Source organism: Trichechus manatus, unplaced genomic scaffold, assembly GCF_000243295.1.
Source record: "Trichechus manatus latirostris isolate Lorelei unplaced genomic scaffold, TriManLat1.0 scaffold00272, whole genome shotgun sequence".
NCBI classification, from domain to species: Eukaryota; Metazoa; Chordata; class Mammalia; order Sirenia; family Trichechidae; genus Trichechus; species Trichechus manatus.
Genome location: NW_004444208.1, coordinates 481,018 through 502,301, shown reverse-complemented (window position 1 = coordinate 502,301; position 21,284 = coordinate 481,018). Strand labels below are relative to the sequence as shown.

Genomic DNA, 21,284 nt, shown 5'->3' with positions numbered 1-21,284 from the left:
AATCTGGTCTTTTTTTTGTGAGTTAGAATTATGTTCTACATCCTTCTCCAGCTCTGTCCAGAACCCTCTGTTGTGATCCTGGTCAGAGCAGCCTGTGACCTACTTTTGACTAATAAAACATGGTCATGTTCTGAGATAGCTGGGCTAGGTCATAAGAAACTTTTCAGAAACTGCCACTCTTGGGATGCTCCCTCTTGCAACCTGGCCGCATTGCTGTGAATTCAAACTTCATGGAGAGGTCACGTGGAGGAGAACTGAAGTGCTCTAATCAACACCTCAACAGACCACCCAGCTGACAGCTACTATCAATTGCCAGCCATGAGACTGGTCATATTGGATATCCAACCCAGCCACTGTTTGACTGCAAGCTTAATATAAAAGACCCCCAAGTGAGTATCACTCAGCTAAGATGCTAACCCACAGCAATGTGAGAGATAATTATAAACTGTCGTTTACATTTTGGGGTGGTTTGTTACACAGCAACAGATACCCAGAACAAATCTTGTTACTTTACAGCCACACGCAGCAAGATGAGTAATAAACTTGTCAAGATGAGTAATAAACTTGTAACACAATTTAGTACAGTAACATCCCCATCTTATGGCCTTTTAAGATAGAGACCATGATGAGCTCGTACAGGAATAAACATGATTTATATCTTCTGTATATCCCCTTTCTCTTCCAAACACCAATGACTATGTTCTCAATAAATATTTATTAAATGGAAACATGAATAATATAAACATAGCTAGCTATTGATTATATTGATGGAAGGAAGTAAGGGTATAATTAATTCAGAAATAGTAGACATTTAAAAGTATATATAGTGACTCACATTCACTATCAACTATCTCATCCTCTGAAAAGGCATTACAGCAGTGGATCTCAAACTTTTTTTTTTTTAACATCAAGTCCCCTTTAGACTCTTACAAAATTATTAAGAACCACAAACAGCTTTATTATATGTGGGTTATACCTATGGATATTAACTATATTAGAAATTAAAACTGAGTAAAATCAACTATTTATGAACTCATTGAAATATAAAAATGAACACATTACCAATTGACATAAATTACACTTAATGAAAAGCAACTATCTTTTCAAAAAGAATTAGTGAAAGTGACATTATTTTTTGCAAATCTCTTTACCGTCTGGAGCCCTGGTGCCACAGTGGTTAAGAGCTTGGCTGCTAAAAGGTTGGCAGTTCGAATCCACCAGGCGCTCCTTGGAAACCCTATGGGGCAGTTCTACTCTGTCCTACAGGGTTGCTATGAGTTGGAATCGACTTGATGGCAATGAGTTTTTACTGTCTGACTTAACAGAAAACAGCTAGATTCTCATACCTGCGTCTTAAGTCAATCTGGTGCTATATGTTGTTTTAGTCGATGTATGTGAAGAAAACTCAGCCTCATAAAGATATGTAGTTGGAAAAGGAGTATTTTATGATCTTTTCAGAAAATTGTAGATATTCTTCTTTGCTACAACAACAACACTCAACAAATGGTAGTTTGTTAAAGATTAGTTACAATGTGGAATCAGAAACGCTAACAAGAAACTTTTTGTAGTCTGTCACATTAAGATTCACTGGTCTATTCTGTACTTTTAATGAATCTTTTTAATCAGGCATGATTCTGTAACCTCATGCAACAACCACTGTAGTTCAGTACGCAGCAGAAGTGCTTTATGTGAACTTCCCTTTTTATCACACATAATACTAAAAAGACATGTAATCAAGGGTAAGATTTAACGCATTTAATCATTTTAACAGCTCCATCAAGAGCATTCTTAAGTAAAAAAAAAAAATATTTTAAGTGCTAGTGTGTGGTTGTGAAGAATATAATGGGTATAAATTTGGTGCCACTGCCTTGATTTATGCTAAGGTACCAGCAGTTTTATACAACTTTGCTTTTGCATGATTGGTGCAAATGCCAGCACAGTGAAAAGGGCAAATGATATTATAAAAATAGTTTAGTCCATGTGGATCTCCTGTGGTCTGTGGACCACACTTTGAGAACCACTACAATGAAGTAATTCAGGAAAAAAGACTGTGTAGAAAGTCTCCACAGTGGGCATTACACTCAATCATAAATAAGCATGTGAATATAGGTAGGTAGATGTCTGTTTAACCTTTTCAGTATTTATCAATGTCAGGTGTGAGAAGAAAAAAATGAATGCTTCTAGGGTTAGGGTTGGACCTGACTCAATTTCAGCTCCACCACACTATGAGCTATTTCACCTGAATAAATTTCTTAGTTTCCCTGAGTCTCAGTCTCCTCATCTATAAAGTAGAAATAATAATATATACCTCATACAGGGCTATAGACACAATTAAATAAGACAGCCTACATACAGTAATACCTAGCACCCTGCTTGGCACACAGTAAGCCCTGGATAAAGTTTAACTAAATTTGATTCTGAATGACTAAGAACTGTAACTATGGCTAATGTCTATATTTTGAATGATGGTTGTAACACTGATTCTATTTTCCTCTCTACCATGTGTGGAAGAACCAAATTATAAATAAACCAAAAAAACCAAACCTGTTGCCGTTGAGCCGATCCCAACTCATAGCGACTCTATAGGACAGAACAGAACTGTCCCCTAGGGTTTCCAAGGAGCAGCTGGTGAATTTGAACTGCTGACCTTTTGGTTAGCAGCCGAGTGCTTAAAACACTGTACCACCAATTATCCCTTTACGTAATGCAATTTTGATGGATGAAATGATGTCAGGAATTATTTCAAAATAACCCAGAGTAGGGAGGGAAAGGTGGAAATATACACAAAATAAAGTGGTCATGAGTTGACATTTGTTAAGCTAGGTGACAGGAACCTGAAGGTTTATTATACTCTTCTCTTTATTTGTGTTTTGAGTTTTCCAAATTAAAAAGGAAAAAAAAAAAAAAAAAACCACTTCTTGGAAAGTCTTCTAACAGATATGGACTTAGAAATTTATCCACTGACTAATAATGCACAAATTCACACATTCTCCAGTAAGTCAGCTGCTACGCTGCTAGTCATCACCTGTTTTCCCTCCACCACAACACACATTTTCTTCATGAACCTTCAGTGCAGATAAGCCAGCTGGGCTGCCTCAGGTTACACTTCATTTGATATAACCCTACCCCTTTCCATCCCACTCCAATTGCATCCTTAAACCAAAAAAAAAAAAAAAAAAAAAAAATAATCAGAAAAAAAAAAAAAAAAAAAAAAAAACCCAAACCCACTGCCATTGAGTTGATTTGGACTCATAGCGACCCTGTAGGACAGGGTAGAACTGCTCCAGTGGGTTTCCAAGGCAGTAATCTTTATGGAAGCAGACTGCCACATCTTTATCCCACGGAGTGGCTGGTGGGTTCAAGCCACTGACCTTTCAGTTAGCAGCTGAGCTCTTAACCACTGCACCACCAGGGCTCTGCTGCATCCTTAGTCAAGTTAAACTTTAAAGTAATTTTTGTTTTTCAACCATCTGACAATTTTTTTTTTCTCTGATAATTACTGGATACTGGCTATTTAACAGACTCTAAGTGCTTTACCTGTTAGTAATTATTCCTCACAGAAGCGCTATGGGGAAATCCTTATTATGTAAATAAGGAAACTGAGGCACAGTAAGTATTTAATTTTAACATATATTAAATGCTCATAAAACTCATAATACTTGCAACAGAGCGTATTAGATATTAGTAGTTGACTTTTCCCAACTAGCCTGTCTCTCCTAAGAAAGCATTCTCTCTTTAGTTTGGCCCCAGTCTCTGGTACATCTGCTTCAGCATGTATTTTAACATTAAACACGTGAATCAATTTAAATCGCTTTACCTTTATGTTCTACTCCCATTTCTACCATTAACTCAGCCCTTGTTTCTTTGTTTTGGAAAAGGTGCTTTTTTAGAAAGTCCATGCAGCATGTGCAATTCATCAAGAAGTAAAATGCTTTATTAAGTCACTTTATTTCTCTTTCATGGTCTTAGCATTGCATAACATACCAGGTATCATAACAATAGGAAAAAAGAGAGAGCCTAGTTCAATGGGAAGAACATTAGGGCCAGGAGGTGGGAGACTTGAATTCTATGTTTCTGCAGTGGTGTACACTTGGACTGTCACATAATAACTTCAGATTTTAGAGTTTCCATAGGTAAAACACGCAAATTTGCTTTAGATTATCTTTAAGCTCCTTCCAAATCTGTAATTTTATGGTCTGTGTTTAAAACGAAAATGTTCTGGTGATGTCAAAGCCACTCTGCATTTATGAGCTGGGGATTCATTATAACCTACATACAAAGAAGAGGCAAATGAGGCCATTTAAGCCTTTACTAGAGCAGTATCAACTAGCCGCCTTGATAATAAAGTGACAATTTTTTCCAACTGGCAATAGAAATACATAGTAGGTAAAGATTACTTGGAGATAGTGCCCCCGTGAGTCTCTCACATTTCTGCACATCTTGACAGCAGAGGCATTAACAGCCTTTCATTCTAGATTATCTTTCCTTGGATGTTTATAAAGTGAACAGCCTTGGAAGATACACTGTCTCCCTCTGCAATGGAGGGTAGGTTTGTTTGTTGTAAAGTATATTAAAGAAAATGTCTTAAAAAATGCAATTAACAAAAAATAAGAAGAAAACTCAAGAAATCTTTCTTTACTCTGTTAATTCGTGTTTATAGTATCTCAATATAAGTCAATGATGAGTGCATGTTGAAGACTCAAATTCCCATTTTCCTGTCTTTGTCCCAAAAATTATTTTTCTGCTGTGGGAGAGAACATGAATATAGCTATATAAATTTATAAACAAAAAAAGGAATAACAAATAAACAAAAAGGATAATGTCTCCCTCCAGAGCAAAGATTGCCGGAAGCCTATTATAAAATATTGGGGTTTCCTAAGCTCAGGGTTCCCTCCTGTAATAGAATGGCACTGCATATGCAGGTGTCATCTGGCTATTGTCATGTGGCCCTGTGGGCGCAGGGAACTGCACAAGAAAGTGATGTTTAGGTGAAGGGAAGGACAGCACACACTACAGGGGAAGTCACCACAACTGGACTAAACCAAAGCTAAGAAGTTTCCTGAATACAATCAAACACTTTGAGGGACAGAGTAGCAGGGGTAGAGGTCTGGGGACCATGCTTTCAGGGGACATCTAGGTCAATTGGCATAACAAAGCTGATTAAGAAAATGTTCTGCATCCTACTTTGGCAAGTGGCGTCTGGGGTCTTAAAAGCTTGCAAGCGGCCATCTAAGATGCATCAATTGGTCCCAACCACTTGGAGTAAAGGACAATGAAGAATACCAAAGACACAAGGAAAGTATTAGCCCAGGGGGCAGAAAGGGCCATATAAACCAGAGACTTCATCAGCCTGAGACCAGAAGAACTAGATGGTGCCTGGCTACCACCAATGACCTCCCTGACAGGGAACACAACAGAGAGTCCCGGATGGAGCAGGAGAAAGGTGGGGTGCAGAACTCAAATTCTAGTAAAAAGACCAGACTTAATGGTCTGAGACTGGAGGAACCCTGGAAAGCATGGCCCCTGGATTCTCTATCAGCCCAGAACTAAAACAATTTTGGAGGCCAACTCTTCAGACAGGGATTGGACTGGACTGTGGGACATAAAGTGATACTCGTGAGGAGTGTCTCTTAGCTCAAGTAGATACAAGACAGTAAATGGGCAGCTTCTGTCCAGAGGTGAGATGGGAAGGCAGAGAGGGTTAGGAGCTGGTTGAATGGACATGGGGAATCAGGGGTGGAAAGGAGGAGTGTGCTGTCACAGTATGGGGAGAGCAATAGAGTCACATAACAATGTATGTATAAATTTTCTTTTTTTTTAAAATTTTTTCCCATGCAAACAAGAAGGAAAGGGATGATACTCTGGCTCCTACTACGGCTGTGATTAATAAACTATCCTTTGTCTCTAACCCAGGAGTCTTGAGAGTCCTACCAAGATCCACAAAACTCTGGCAGGCTAACTTGTAAGCTTGAAAGTAGGGTAAAATCTCAGAGCAGTTGACAAGAATGAGGGTTTAATAATTAATAGCTAAGAGAACAAAGTATAAGTTCTTGTGATGCTGCTCCCCACCTCCGTTATCTCTACAACATGGTTGTGACATTCTATAAAGCTCCATGCAAGGTATTTTAATGTTTAATTTCTTTTTTTTTTTAAATTGTACTTTAGATGAAGGTTTACAGAACAAACTAGTTTCTCATTAAACAGTACACATGTTGTTTTGTGACACTGGTTAATGACCCCACGACATGTCAACAGTCTCCCTTCTCGATCTTAGGTTCCCTATTATCAGCTTTTCTGTCCCCTCCTGCCTTCTAGTCCTAGCCCCTAGGCTGTTGTGCCCCTTTAGTCTCATTTTGTTTTATGAGCCTGTCTCATCTTTGGCTGAACGGTGAACCTCAGGAGTGACTTCATTACTGAGTTAAAAGGGTGTCCGGGGGCCATACTCTTCCGGTTTCTCCAGTCTCTGTCAGGCCAGTAAGTCTGATCTTTGTGAGTCAGAATTTTGTTTCACATTTTTCTCCAGCTCTGTCCAGGACCCCCTATTGTGATCCCCATCAGAGCAGTCAGTGGTGGAAGCCGGGCACCATCTAGTTGTACTGGACTCAGTCTGGTGGAGGCCGTAGGAGATGTGGCCCAGTAGTCCTTTGGACTAATCTTTCCCTTGTATCTTTGGTTTTCTTCACTCTTCCTTGTTCCTGAAGGGGTGAGATCAGTGGAGTATCTCAGATGGCTGCTCACAGGCTTTTAAGAATCCAGATGCTACTCACCAAAGTAGAATGTAGAACACTTTCTTTATAAACTATGTTATGCCAGTTGAGCTAGATGTTCCCCGAGACCACGGTTCCCAGAGCCCTCAGCCCAGCAATTCGGTCCCCCAGGGAGTATGGATGTGTCTATGGAGCTTCCATGACCTTGCCTTGTACAAGCTGTGCTGGCTTCCCCAGTATTGTGCACTGTCTTACCCTTCACCAATGTTACCACTTATCTATTGTCTATTTACGTTTTTCCATCCCCACTCCTCCTGTCCCTCTTAACCATCAAAGATTGTTTCCTTTCGTGTGTAAACCCTTTCCATGAGTTTTTACAGTAGTGGTCTTATACAATATTTGTCCTTTTGTGATTGACTTATTTCACTCAGCATAACATCCTCCAGATTCTTCCATGTTATGAGATGCATCGCAGATTCATCATTGTTCTTTATCGTGTGACAGTCCATTGTGTGTATGTACCATAGTTTGTTTATCCATTCATCTGTTGATGGGCATCTAGGTTGTTTCCAACTTTTTGCTATGTGAACAATGCTGCAATGAACACGGGTGTGCATATGTCGATTTGTGTGATGACTCTTATTTCTCTAGGATATATCCTAGCAGTGGGATTGCTGGATCATACATTATTTCTATTTCTAGCTTTCTAAGGGAGCACCATATCATTTTCCAAAATGGCTGTAACATTTTGCTTTCCCACTAGTAGTGCATAAGAGTTCCAATCTCCCAGAAGCCTCTCCAATATTTGTTATTTCCTATTTTTTTGATTCGTGCCAGTAATGTGGCGTGAGATGGTCTCTCACTTTGGTTTTGTTTTGCATTTCTCTAATGGCTGGTGATCACGAGCATTTCCTCACGTGTCTGTTGGCCACCTGAATGTCTTCTTTGGTGAAGTGTCTTGTTCACTTCCTTTGCCCATTTTTAAATTGGATTATTTGTCTTTTTGTTGTAGAAGCATTGGATTGTCTTGTAGATTTTAGAGATTACACTTCTGTCTGATTTGTAATAGCCAAAAATTGTTTCCCAGTCTATAGGTTCTCTTTTTACTCTTTTGGTGAAGTCTTTTGATGAGCCTAAGTGTTTGATTTTTAGAAGATCCCAGTTATCTAGCTTATTTTCTAGAGTTTGTGTGTTGTTGGTTATGGTTTGTATCCTGTTAATGCCGTGTATTAGGGCCTGCAGCGTTGATCCTATTTTTTCTTCTATGAACTTTATACTTTTTGGCTTGCTTTATACTTAGGTCTTTGATTCATTTTGAGTTAGTTTTTGTGTACGGTGTGAGGTATGGGTCCTGTTTCATTTTTTTGCAGATAGACATCCAGTTTTGCCAGCACCATTTGTTAAAAAGACTGTTTTTTCCCCATTTGATGGACTTTGGGCCCTTGTCAAAGATCAGGTGACTGTAGGTGGATGGGTTTACATCTGGGTTCTCAATTCTGTTCCACTGGTCAACGTATCTGTCGTTGTACCAGTCCCAGGCTGTTTTGTCTACTGTAGCTGTATGGTAGGTCCTGAGGTGAGGGAGTGCGAGTCCTTCTACTTTGTTTTTCTTCTTCAGTAGTGCTTTACTTATCCTAGGCTTCTTCTTTTTCCATATAAAATTAACCATTAGTTTTTCCATCTCTTTAAAGAATGTTGGTATTTTGATTGGGATTGCTTAATGTTTAATTTCTAATACAGCTTGTTTCTTAAAAGCCAATTTTGCCCACAAAGGTCTTTACTTATAAGAAATAAAAATTCATATAAATGTATGACACACTTTTTTAAAACCTGACATATTGACTGTGCCGGCAGTCAAAAGTGAAATTAAACCTATTATGAAGTTTTCAGGTGTCCCAACAAGTCTGCCAAGACACTCTGTTGTATAATACTAGCAACATCTGAATAGTTAGGATTTTTCAGTTGGATACTTATAAATTTTCAACTTTGAGCTGACTAACTGCTCTCAATGAAACTTCTTAAGAAAGGGCTAAACTAAAAAGAAACCATTCCAGCTTTCTCTGAAAAATTTAGCTGCCTTCATAGTACCACTGGCTGCAGGAAGTACAGGAAGCCAGATTTTTAAAACAAAACATTCTTCCTTTCTTGCTTGGTTACTGCTATGCCAAAATCAAACAGAGATTAGCAAAGGAGAAAATAAACTAGAACTTCCTTATTACGTAGGCACTGGACAAAAACAAATTAACTTTTTAAAAATGCATCATGTAAGCTTACAAGAAGTAGTTACATTGCAAAGGTTTCATAACTATAGTAACTTTTAGGGCTGAGATCCTAAACCCTGGCTGTCTAGCTCTAGAGTATGTGCTTTTAACAACTATACTATATTACCTCAGGAAAAAAGAAAAATATCTGGATTGTAAATATAAGTTGGGATGGTTTTCAGTATACAAGTAGATAGTAATAGGCATATGTGCGATCTCCCAGGGAAAACGTGTAAAGAGACAAGAAAAAACAACCTAGGATGAAATACTAGAGAAAATGATCTGTGAAGCCAAGGGTGAAGGAGAAGCCTGAGGAAGGAGCTAGGAAAAGGACTTGAGGGAAAGTGTTAACGGCAAGAAGTCAGTCGTGACATCTCTATAATCCACAACAATCCTTTGCATATAATCTACTCTTCATAAATATTTTTAAATTGAATTCATAACCCCATAATTTAATCCCAAATAACGAGCATATCACACATTCATGCTTAGATCTTATTCAAAAGACTTTATGGTTGAGCAAAACCCAAATCTATCTGTGACTTTTCTATGATACTAAGAGTTTATGGAAGATAGACTGTCATTAAATATGAAACAATAGCTTAGATACCATAAAAAATCTTTCCTACATTTATGTCCAGCTAAGAAGGTTTTTTAGAATCATTACTCAGATCCTACTTTCACCACAATAAAAACACGTTCAACTGTTCTGCATCTTGTTGAAGATCAGATGAAATACTGGCTCTAGGTTTTGCAACTGACAGATACAAAATTGTATTCCTAACAGAGGATTTAGAAAATGTATATATGAAAACTGATTACTTCTTACTCTAAGGAGTTACTGAAGCATCTGATGAATCCTGAGTTGTTCTGCTATAATAAATCTCCTGTGTGTCTAAACAGTTTTTGTTACACATTCCTTATCATATTTTACAATTTAAACCCTAAACACAAACATTTAGGAGAAAATGAATTCCCTCAAGATACAGAAAAGGCTGGCCCACGTTTCCATTTCAAAACAAGTGTTTTCCCAGGGAATAAATCTTGATTTACAGGCCTCCAACTCAAGGCACGTTCCAAATTTTAACGTGTGTGCAAGTCATTTAGGGATCTTGTTAAAATGAAGATTCTGATTCAGTAGGTCTGAAGCTGGTCTGGCACTATGCATTCCTGACAAGCTCCCCGCTGGCTGATGGGGATACTGCTGAACCACACAGAGTACTCAAATGCAGTCCTTGGACCAGTAGCATTGGCAGCACTTGGCTTAGAAATACACCTCCCTCAGCCTGACAAATGGAGCATACTAATAATATCCGCTGAAATGGATAATTCCAGAACTGTACCTTAAAATATTTTCTTTAAAATCCATTTATAACTCATTCACTTACATTTACTTTTTTATTGTTGAAGATCAAACCTTCTTTTCTCTCTATTCCTTCCATTATCCTAAACTTTGAATCTATCCATGATAAGGCCTGAAAGGTTGGTTCACTCAGGCTTCTCTTCTATAATCCCTATACATGTCCACCAAGTGCCAAATGAATGACGCCAGTTATTTTGTAAATATAAGCCACCCTTTTTCACTGCAATCCCTTCTTGTTCTGTTTTGTTTTTGATGATGCCTCCTTCCATCAGGCTTATCTCTAATGCCATCCCTCTTGAGTCATCTTGCCTAATCTCTCAATGAGATGCGACATCATCATTCTCTGAATCAATCACTCACTCCCACCAGAAGAATTTCTTTTTAAACATTTACCACGTTCTGCCATGTATAAGATATATTGGTCCTTGTCTTATCCATGCTATTGAATTCTAAGCTACTTGAGGGCAGAAATCCTTCTTACTAATTTGTTTTTAATTGAGGTAAAATTCAAACAATAAAAAAATTAACCATTTTAAAGTGAACAACTCAGTGCCATTTAAAATACATTCACAATGTTGTGTAACTACTACCCTCTATCTAGTTCCAAACCATTTTTTTCATCCCAAAAGGAAACCCTGGACCCATTAAGCAGTTGCTCCCTATTTCCCCTTCTCCTAAAACCAGGCAACCACCAAATCTGTGTTCTACCTCTGTAGATTAACCTATTCTGGATGTTCCATATAAATGGAATGGTACAATCTATAATATTTTGTGTCTGACTTCCTTCACTTAGCAAAATATTTTCAAGGTTCATCCACAATGTAGCATGAGTCAGTATTTCATTTATTGTTATAGCTGAATTATATTCCATTTTATGTATATACCAAAATTTGTTCATCCATTTATACCTTGATGGACATGTGAACTGTTTCTTTTTGGCTATTGTGAATAGTGTTTCTATGAACATGTGTGTACAAGTATTTGCTTGAGTATCTGTTTTCAATTCTTTAGGTACATACCTAGGAGTAGAATTGTTGGGTCATATGGTAATTATAGAAGCCCTGGTGGTGCAGTTGTTAAAATGCTTGGTGGCTAACTGGAAGATCGGCAGTTCGAACCCACCAGTCTCTCTGTGGGAAAAAGATGTGGCAGTCTCTTCCGTAAAGATTTACAAGCCCTGGAAACCCTACGAGGCAGTTGTAGTCCATCCTATAGGTTCACTGTGGTTAAGAGTCAATTCGACAACAGTGGGATGGTAATTAAATGTTTAACTTGATAAGGAATAGACAAACTTTTCCACAGCAGCTGAATCATTTTACATTTCCACCAGCAATGTACAAGGGTTCCAATTCCATACAGCCTCACCAACACTTGTTGTTTTGTTTGTTTGTTTTCAATGGCCATCCTAGCGGGTCTGAAGTGGTACCTCCTTGTGGGTTTGATTTGCGCTTCCCGAACAACTAATGAACCTGAACGTCTTTTCATGTGCATGTTTGCCCATCTGTATATTTTCTTTGGAGAAATATCTACTCAAGTCCTTTGCCCAGTTTTTAACTGGGGTATTTGATTTTTTTGGTTGAGTTGTAAGAGTTTTTTTTTATATACAAATGACTTATACATTGAAATTTATAAAACACTGCTGAAAGACATTAAAGAAGACATAAATAAATGGAAAGACGCCCAATGTTCCTGGATTGGAAGACTTAATATTGTTAAGATGTCAATACTACCCAAAGCAATTTGTAGAATAAATGCAATTATGATCAAAATTAGAACAGCCTTCTTTACAGACATGGAAAAACCAATCCTCAATTTTATATGGAATGAGAAGAAGCCCCAAATAGCCAAAGGAATTTTGAGGAAGAAGAGCAAAGTAGAAGGACTCACACTCCTAATTTCAACTACTATACAGCTACAGTAATCAAAACAGCTAAGTAACTGGGTATAATAGACACATAGGCCAATGGAATAGAATTGAGGGCCCAGAAATAAAGCCATACATCTATCCTGAATAGATTTTCAACAAGGGTACTAAGTCTGTTTAATGGGAGAGAAAGAGCCTCTTCAATAAATGGTGCTGGAAAAATTGGATTTCAACATCCAGAAGAATGAATCAGGATCCATCCCTCACACCATACTAAAAAACCAACTCAAAATGGATGAAGAATCTACATGTGGAAACTAAAACCATAAAATTCTTAAAAGAAAATACAGGGGCATGGCTGCAGGGTCTAGTTTTTAATGATGAATTATCAGTTATAACAAAAGCATGAGAAGCAAAATTCAAAACAGATAAATGGGACCTCATAAAAACTGAAGACTTTTGTTCATCAAAGGATTTAATAAAAAAAGTAAAAATCTACAATCTTTCAATCTACAGACTGAAAGAAAATTTTCAAGAACAATATACCTGATAAGGGTCTAATATCCAAAACATATATAAAACTTCTATACAAGAAAAAACTAAATAACCCAATCCAAAAATGGACAAAAGACTGAAACAGATATTTCACCAAAGAGAATATTCAAACAGCCAACAAGCACATGAAAAGATGCTTGTTAGCCATCAAAAAAAAAACCAAACCCACTGCTGTCAAGTTGTTAAAATGCTTGGTGGCTAACTGGAAGATCGGCAGTTCGAACCCACCAGTCTCTCTGTGGGAAAAAGATGTGGCAGTCTGTTCCGTAAAGACTTACAAGCACTGGAAACCCTACGATTCATAGCAAGCCTACAGGACAGAGTAGAACTGCCCCACAGAGTTTCCAAAGAGCGGCTGGTGGATTCGAACTGCCATTCCCATTGCTGTTGAGTCAATTCTGATTCACAGCAACCCTGTACGACAGAGTAGAACTGCTCCATAGGGTTTCCAAGGATTGGCTGAAAGATTCAAACTGCCAGCCTTTTGGTTAGCAGCATAGCGTGCCATAACTCTTAACAACTGCGCCACCAGGGCTCCAATTAGAAACCGCCATCAGAAAGAAGCAAATCAAGACTACAATGAGAAACTACCTCCTTCCCACTAGGATGGCAAAGATTAAAAAAAAAAAATTAACAAACGTTGGTGAGTGTGCCAATTGTTGGCAAACAGATAACTTCTTAAAAGTTTTGTGTGATGGAAGCTCCATAGACACATCCAAATTCCCTGAGGGACTGAACTGCTGAGTGGAGAGCTGTGGGGACCATGGTCTTGGGGCACATCTAGCTCAACTGGCATAACGCAGTTTATAAAGACAATGTTCTACATTCTACCTTGGTGAGTAGCGTCTGGGATCTTAAAAGCCTGTGAGCGGCCATCTAAGATACTCCACTGGTCTCATCCCTTCGGGAGCAAGGGAGAATGAAGAGAACAGGATACAAGGAAAAGATTAGTCCAAAGGACTAATGGACCACAGCTACCACGGCCTCCACCGGACTGAGTCCAGTACAGCTAGATGGTGCCCAGGTACCACCACTAATTGCTCTGAGCGGGATCACAACAGAGGATCACAACAGAGGACAGAGCTGGAGAAGGATGTAAAACAAAATTCTCACACACACAAAAAAGATCACATTTACTGGCTTGACAGAGACTGGAGAAACCCTGAGGGTATGGCCCTTGGACACCCTATTAGCTTAATGGTGAAGTCACTCCCGAGGTTCACCGTTCAGCGGGGGATTTGACAGCCGCATAAAACAAAATGGGACTAATGAGGCACAGCAGTCCAGGGACAAGGACTAGAAGCCAGGAGGGGACAGGAAAGCTGGTGATAGGGAATCCAAGTTTGAAAAAGGACAGTGTTGACAGGTCATGGGGTTGATACCATTGTCATAGGGCAATATGTGTACTAACTGTTCAGTGAGAAACTATTTTGTTCTGTAAACCTTCATCTAAAGTACAAAAAAAAAAAAAAAGAATTATCTATGTGAGATCAAATTGACAACAGCAACTCAAAAGGTTTGATGGGAAGCTTAGGGGACAGTGAGTTGAAGACAATGGTGATGGAATAATTTGGAAAAGGACAGTGAGAATAGCAGCACAACTGGAAGAACGTAATCGATCTCACTGAATTGTGCATGTAGAAACTTTTGAAATGGTTTAACTTTGGCTATGCATATTTTCACCAAAAAACAAAAAGGTCCTCCAAGGTGAAGAAGGGAGAGTGTTGGCATGTCGTGGGGTTGTTAACCAATGTCATAACACAATATGTGTACTGACTGTTTAATGAGAAACTATTTGTTCTGTAAACCTTCACCTAAAGTACAATAAAAAAAAATTTAAAAAAAAAAAGGCTTTTGTGATGTTCTATAAAACGCTCAGCAAATATGTTGGTTAACTACAGCAACTAAGAAATACAACTACTTCTCCATAAAAAGCTGACACACAAAATTTTAAACTAGATTACATAAAAAGACTGAAAGTAAATGAATTAATTTTAATTGAAAAGTTAGGGTAGAAAACAAAATCAGATATTTTCAACAAAAGAAGAAGGTAATAAAAATTAATCAAGAAAATTTGATATTCCTCAAAGATAACAATGAAAAGGAGACTGCCATAATATCCTTGTCAGTAAGTGTGCCAGGACAAAAATCACTGTTTTCTTTTAAAGTTCATATTTACCTGATGATTCTCTGGGCAGCATATTGATGGAGGGAACGAAACTGTGCCGACATATTTGCTAAAGCTGCCAAACAATTTGTGTGAAGGTACTTGTCCTGTCAGAAAACAGCAAGTTTAAAACACATATCAAGTCTTCTCTACATCCTAAGCAAGGTTAATTAGAAGCAATAGTAAACTCAATTATCATTGATTTTAGAAAGTTCACATCCACAATCCCTATCTCTAATTCCAAAGTTCAAAAAGCACTAAAAAGTGAATGTTTTTCACAACTCATTTGGAAGCAATGTCTGACCTAAAAGAATATGATGCTATTTATGGTCTTTGTTTACTCCCACTATTGTAAATATTTAAATGCTTTGCCACAGAAATATTAGTGTTTAATTACATTATAGAGTGCCACTCCAGACTCCAACGGTTAGATATACTAGAATTTAAAAAACAAAACAAAACAAAACCAAATCCATTGCGGCCAAGTCGATTCCGACTCATAGCGACCCTATAGGACAGAGTAGAACTGCCCCACAGAGCTTCCAAGGAGTGCATGGTGGATTCGAACTGCCGACCTTTTGGTTAGCAGCTGTAGCACTTAACCACTACGCCACCAGGGTTTCCATATTTTAGTATATGTACCATAATTAACTTTCTAAAACGGAAAAAAAAATAAAAAACAAAAAACTCCCTGCTCTAAAACATATCTGGCTCCTAGGGTTTCAGATAAAAGATATGGACATGTATCTACATTAGCCCCACGGACGGAAATAACTAAAAATAGTTCAGCAAACTTGACTAATCTCTCTAACTACGAATTCTGTGCATTGCTTCTCTTCGACAATAAAGTTCTACTGAAGTGAAACTTGGTCCCAGGCTAAAAGAAATCCAGTAGGAATTTTCCTTTCACTCTTTAAAGTATTCTCTTTCTTCTACTTTTCTTCCTTATCTGAACTCACATTTTCTTGTGCTCCTACCTTCTTAGAATTTGTTGCTGCAGCTCTTAAAAGGCTGATCAGTTTTATTGGTCCAGAAATTATATAAATACAATACCTTTTATGTAAAAGGTGCTACTTGTTTTCTATTTCATATAAAGTGATCATACGATCTATTAAATATAACAAATACACTGAACTGTACATACGAAGGTTGTTGAAATGGCAAATATTTTGTTACCTATATATTTTACCAAAATAAAAAAATGTAAAAGAAAATATTAAGTAACAGACATTCTATAGAGTACATTGGGATCATGTATTATAATCACTATATTTTTATCTGTATTTTTTATACCATATTTTAGAAGGATTGCTTTAAACTACAATCTTAATTGTACTGTATACATAAAGATAGAAAAATACCTAAGAAATACTTACTCTTGTCCTTGTCATATTGTACTGAATGGTTCTTATTACGACCAGTATCAGGAGACTCCCCAGTGAAATCTCAGTTAAAACCCGTTCTGAATACCAAGTAATATTTTTTAATATCTGTAATAGGGAAGAAAAGTTTAATAAATATGATTGCTTTAGGGGAAAAAAGTACTTATGCCACATCCACAATTTTTGATAAGCCATGGCTTTGCCCTGAAGGTGACTTAAACTGCATATAAAATAGACTGTGAGACTTTCAGTTCAAGATAGCAAACTGGGCCAATATGTTTACTTCTCCTTCCTCCTTCCTTCTTAAATATGAGAAAGAACAAAACAAAAAAAAGCACATGATAATAATCAACATGCACCAATGCTCTTATTCCACCTTCTGTATAAAGAAGCTGGCTCTGAGACCCCAACTTCCAAATCTTGCCTCTGACCACGGAATTTGGCATCCTCATAACTAGATAAAGCCTTGTCTTCTCTCTCTCACACACACACACATTTACATTTCATTACATATTCCTAAGTGCCCATTATATTCTAGATAGGTACTGGAAATATACAGCTAAACAAGATTCTGACTCTGTTTTCAAGGACACACAGTGTAGGGTGTGACAATTAACAATATCACTCAGTATGAGAGGTGCTGTGATGGAGTTCAGTTAAACAGAGAAAGATTCCCAGAGGGCATGAGTTCACTGTTCAGAAATGAGGAGGAGTTAGCGAAGAGAGAAGGGCTGCACGGGAGGTAAAGAACACTCAAGGCAGAGGAAGCAGCATGAGTTAGGTCAAGTGCACACAGGTGCCTCCACTACAGATTTTTACTCAGCTTAACTCTTTGGCAAGAGTCCCATGTCACCTAGAGTCCCCAGTATAAACAGTCCAACCCTGACCTGTTCTGAAGTCTCTACCCAAAGGCTGGCATATAGTAAACATCCACTACATGGTAGCTGAATATGGTTTATGAACTGAAAAGTAAAACATGTAAATTTTAAACATATTCTTTAAGTAGAAAAGATAATGTAAGTATAAAATAAATAACAGTAGTTGAAAATAGTTTGCCAACTGAGTTTTTATAGGAGAGAGGCGAAGTGCTCAGCCCCTCTGACTTACTAAGTCAGCAGTTCTCAAAATGTGGTCCCGAGACCTTCCAGGAGAATGTTCAAGGTCAAAGCTATTTTCATGATAACAGCAAGAATTTTATCCTCTCATGAATGTACAGTGGAGTTTTCCAAAGGTTACATGACATTGTGATACTACAATATATGGAATACAGAAGCAGCTATGAGAATCTACCTGTTTTCTGTTAAGGCAGACGTTAAAGACATTTGCAAAATTGCACAACAATGTCACTCTTCTACTAAATTTTTGTTTGTGGAAATAGTTATTTTCATCGATGTTAACATGTAGTGGGTTTGTTATTACTTTTAAATGCACGAATTAAATATTATATGTAAGTTTTAATTTCTAATATGGTAAATGTGGAGAATTATCACCCACATACACAAAAGTTCTTTGGAGTCCTCAATAATTTAAGAATATAAATACTAAAAACTTTGAGAGCCATTGCTCTAACACTACAAGGCAATACTAACCCAGGATACTCATTAGTGACAGGAGTCTCTGTTTTCTAAAAGGTCACACAGTTAAGTACAGTTCTGTTGCTCTTCTCTCTCGGCTCATTTATTGAAAAATAAATTACCCATTCTGATTTGGAAGACCAGTCATTAGTTCTTAACATCTGCTTGTGTGTGTCAATTATATAACAGGCTGGAAGTGTTCTGAATAAGAATATTCTTATTCATTTAACATTAAATATTTAATGAGTATCCATGTAGTAAAATTACAATGTTACTATGAAAATTAGAAATCCAATTTAGCATTCACCTAAAGATTTGTCTTTTTTCCTCTGTGGAAAATATACAGTTGTCTAGAATTCTGACAGTGTTTAATAAAAAATATAAATAACTCATTATAGAGCTCACATAGCTTTTGTTCCCTATTTCTTGGCTCATTCTATATGCAAAGAGCAAACCTGCTTGACAACTGCTGCCACAATTAAAAGGTAAAAATAAAGTGGAGAAGAAAAATGAGCCTAGCGGCAGCAAAAATATTTGCACCAATTACTAAAGAAACCATTTTGAGAGAGTTTTTAACAGTGGCTAATAGTCTGTCAGAAAAAAAGCACCACCTCATAAATTTGAAGAAAGATATACCATTTCTAAGCCAGGTTCATGCAGAAATATCGACCAGAAGGAAAAGAAAGAAGAAATTCTAACACAGTAGAAAATCTTATGGAGGTACATGTTTATACTGCTAACTCTGTAACTCTCATCAAAGTACTGGTCACTTACCACTTCATGAATGGATCTATTGAAGCCATCATCTTCTGTAAGAATTAACAATATTATAAGAGCCATATATACATGGTGTGAATTTCTTTCTTCAACATGATACAGAATCTCAAGAATTGGTAAAACCTAGGGAATTAAAACTATTATTTACTATTAATTTCAATTACTTTTGCTATAACACCAAACGTTTTAAACATTTACACTTTTACTTTGTACCCTTTGCTTTAATATCATAGTTTTATCTTTCCTCTGAGAAAAAAGAACACATAAACCAACCTCTGACTAAAAGTATTTCCATATGGATAGCTAAGATAACAATAGAGAAAACAATCACTAATTCTGTGAGGGTATGCCTGAGAAAGTCTGTGCCATATAGAGATTTGATCTGCAGAGACAATTTGGTTTATGGTTTGTCTGAAATTTTTAAGAAGTCACATCACCTTCCCCCAACCCAACAACAACAAAGGGACACAGCTGCCCAAAAATTGAATAAAATGTTTTAATTTGTGATTAGCATCACTTATATTTTAGAAATACTAAGAAATAAAAATGTACTTCAACTAAATACGTAAATAAACAGAAGACTGCAACCAAGGTACATTTTCTCAACATGTGTATCAAGATTTATACTTTACTGTATCTGTCAAGCATTTAATTTTATAATCCTGTTTATATTCAGACCAATTTAGTTTATTCCAAACAACTAACACTTTTAATTTGTTCATTCTTCACTAATGAAGGTAAGCAGATTACTACAAGTATTTATTAAATATGGACATACTAGCTACATACGTCTTGGCTGAAACACTCATGAACACAGGCGTAAGCCTTTCAACTATACTGCAAACAATGATCATTCTTGAGATGCTCCGTTTCAACTGGAATTTTAGAGCAGTCTGGAACTATTCAAAGTGTTAGACTCCCAAGGGGCAGATCATTCTACTGGAATCCACTCTTTAGCTCCACTGAAGGGATTATCACTGCCAATTATTACTAAACCACGAGAAGATTTAAAAATCTTCAAGTATGTATTCTTATAGAGTGACACAGAGTTGTAATTGCAGCAAAATTAGACTCTAGTCAGGATGAATATTATGAAGTAGTGTTTGGGAGTCTGTGTGTTTTCGTGTTAGTAATAGAAAAATAATGGGAATGACAAAAAATATGCTAAAAATAACAATTTCTGCTTTGTAGTAAATAAACTACATATTGGAAGGTACATAAAGGGAGGTAAGATTTCTCCACTTCACTGAAAGTGGTAAAATGATGATACCAATACACTGTGATAAGTTATACATATATATATATATAATGTGATACCTGGAGCAACCACTAAAAGAGCTATACAAAAAGATACACTTGACAACACTGTAGATAAATCAAAATGGAGTTTTAAAAAATGTCCAAGTGCCCCACAAGAAGGTAGGAAAAAGAAAATAGAGAAATGAAAAACAGAAGAAACAAACAAAAAAACAAAAAATAAAATGGCCCACTTAAGTCCTAACACAGCAATAATTACATTAAATGTAACTGGTTTATATATACCAATTAAAAGATAGAGACTAAAAAAAAAATGTATAGTAGATGAAAAAACATGACTCAATTACATGCTGTTTTCAAGAAACTCACTTTAAATATAAGGCAGGTTGAAACACAATGCAATAACAACAAACGTTCTCAAAACACAATGGAATAACAACAAAACAAAGTCAGATCAGAATAGTAAATCTCCTACCAATATTGTACTTTATAATCACAGACTCAACAAATATTTATTATAGGAGAAAGGCAAGAGGACATATAGGAAGATCAGTTAAGAGATTATCAAAATAATCCATGCAGGAAAATTAAAAAAAAAAAAAAATCGAAACAAATAAGCACAAAAAAAACATAAAACAAAACTTTCTCACTTTTCACTGCTGTATGTAGCCATATACAGAGACAACTGCTCCCTGCATCATCTTATATAGCAACATCCTTACAAGAAATTTTCTAGGTGACAAACATGATGGACTTTCTGCTTATTACCATCATTTCTCTTATGATATGTTATGCTCAGAATTGTTTATGTCCTTATACTCATACATCAGTAAACAAGCATTCTCTTTACAAATTTTGACTCACATGAGCAATATATTTTCATACCCAATTTTGCTACTTAAGACAATGTAACTTATAACTTTTCCGTACATAGCTAGTGTGGGAATAAGTTCTTTCATCACATACTTTTGGTGTCACTTTGATACTGAATTTGCTTAAGAATACTAATTTTCCATATTTACTCATTAGTGCACAGTATTTTATCATTAACACTGACAAAATGGCTACCAAACACCCGGTGAAAACTGCTATCAGCCTGTAAAAACTGGTACACATGAAACATGGCAGTTGCTGTCAGTAAGTTGCTACTATTTCAGAAATAATCACATATATATTAATGTATTAAGAGCTCATGGTTATCTACATACTATGTATTACAAACATAATATTAGCAGCCTGTTGAGGTAACTTACTTGCCTATTAATAGAAATACTAATGTATAATGTTTATATATTAGTTATAATGAACATCAATGATTGTATGTAGGGGTTTTGTCTATGAACAAAAATTTTGGAGCCAATTTCACTCACATAGTGA

At 36.7% G+C, this 21,284-nt stretch overlaps 1 protein-coding gene across 3 annotated transcripts in view; it reads right to left on the bottom strand.

The window, feature by feature from the left end:
• Window positions 1-21,284, bottom strand: part of DYM (dymeclin) — a 265,159-nt gene that overhangs the window by 111,106 nt on the left and 132,769 nt on the right. For all 3 annotated transcript variants that reach the window (XM_023724953.1, XM_004389970.2, XM_023724952.1), the window contains 3 exons: window positions 18,648-18,773; window positions 16,294-16,407; window positions 14,930-15,024 (listed from right to left, as the gene is read on the bottom strand). In XM_023724953.1, the coding sequence (XP_023580721.1) occupies window positions 14,930-15,024; window positions 16,294-16,407; window positions 18,648-18,773 (335 nt within the window). The remainder of the gene's footprint in view (window positions 1-14,929; window positions 15,025-16,293; window positions 16,408-18,647; window positions 18,774-21,284) is intronic.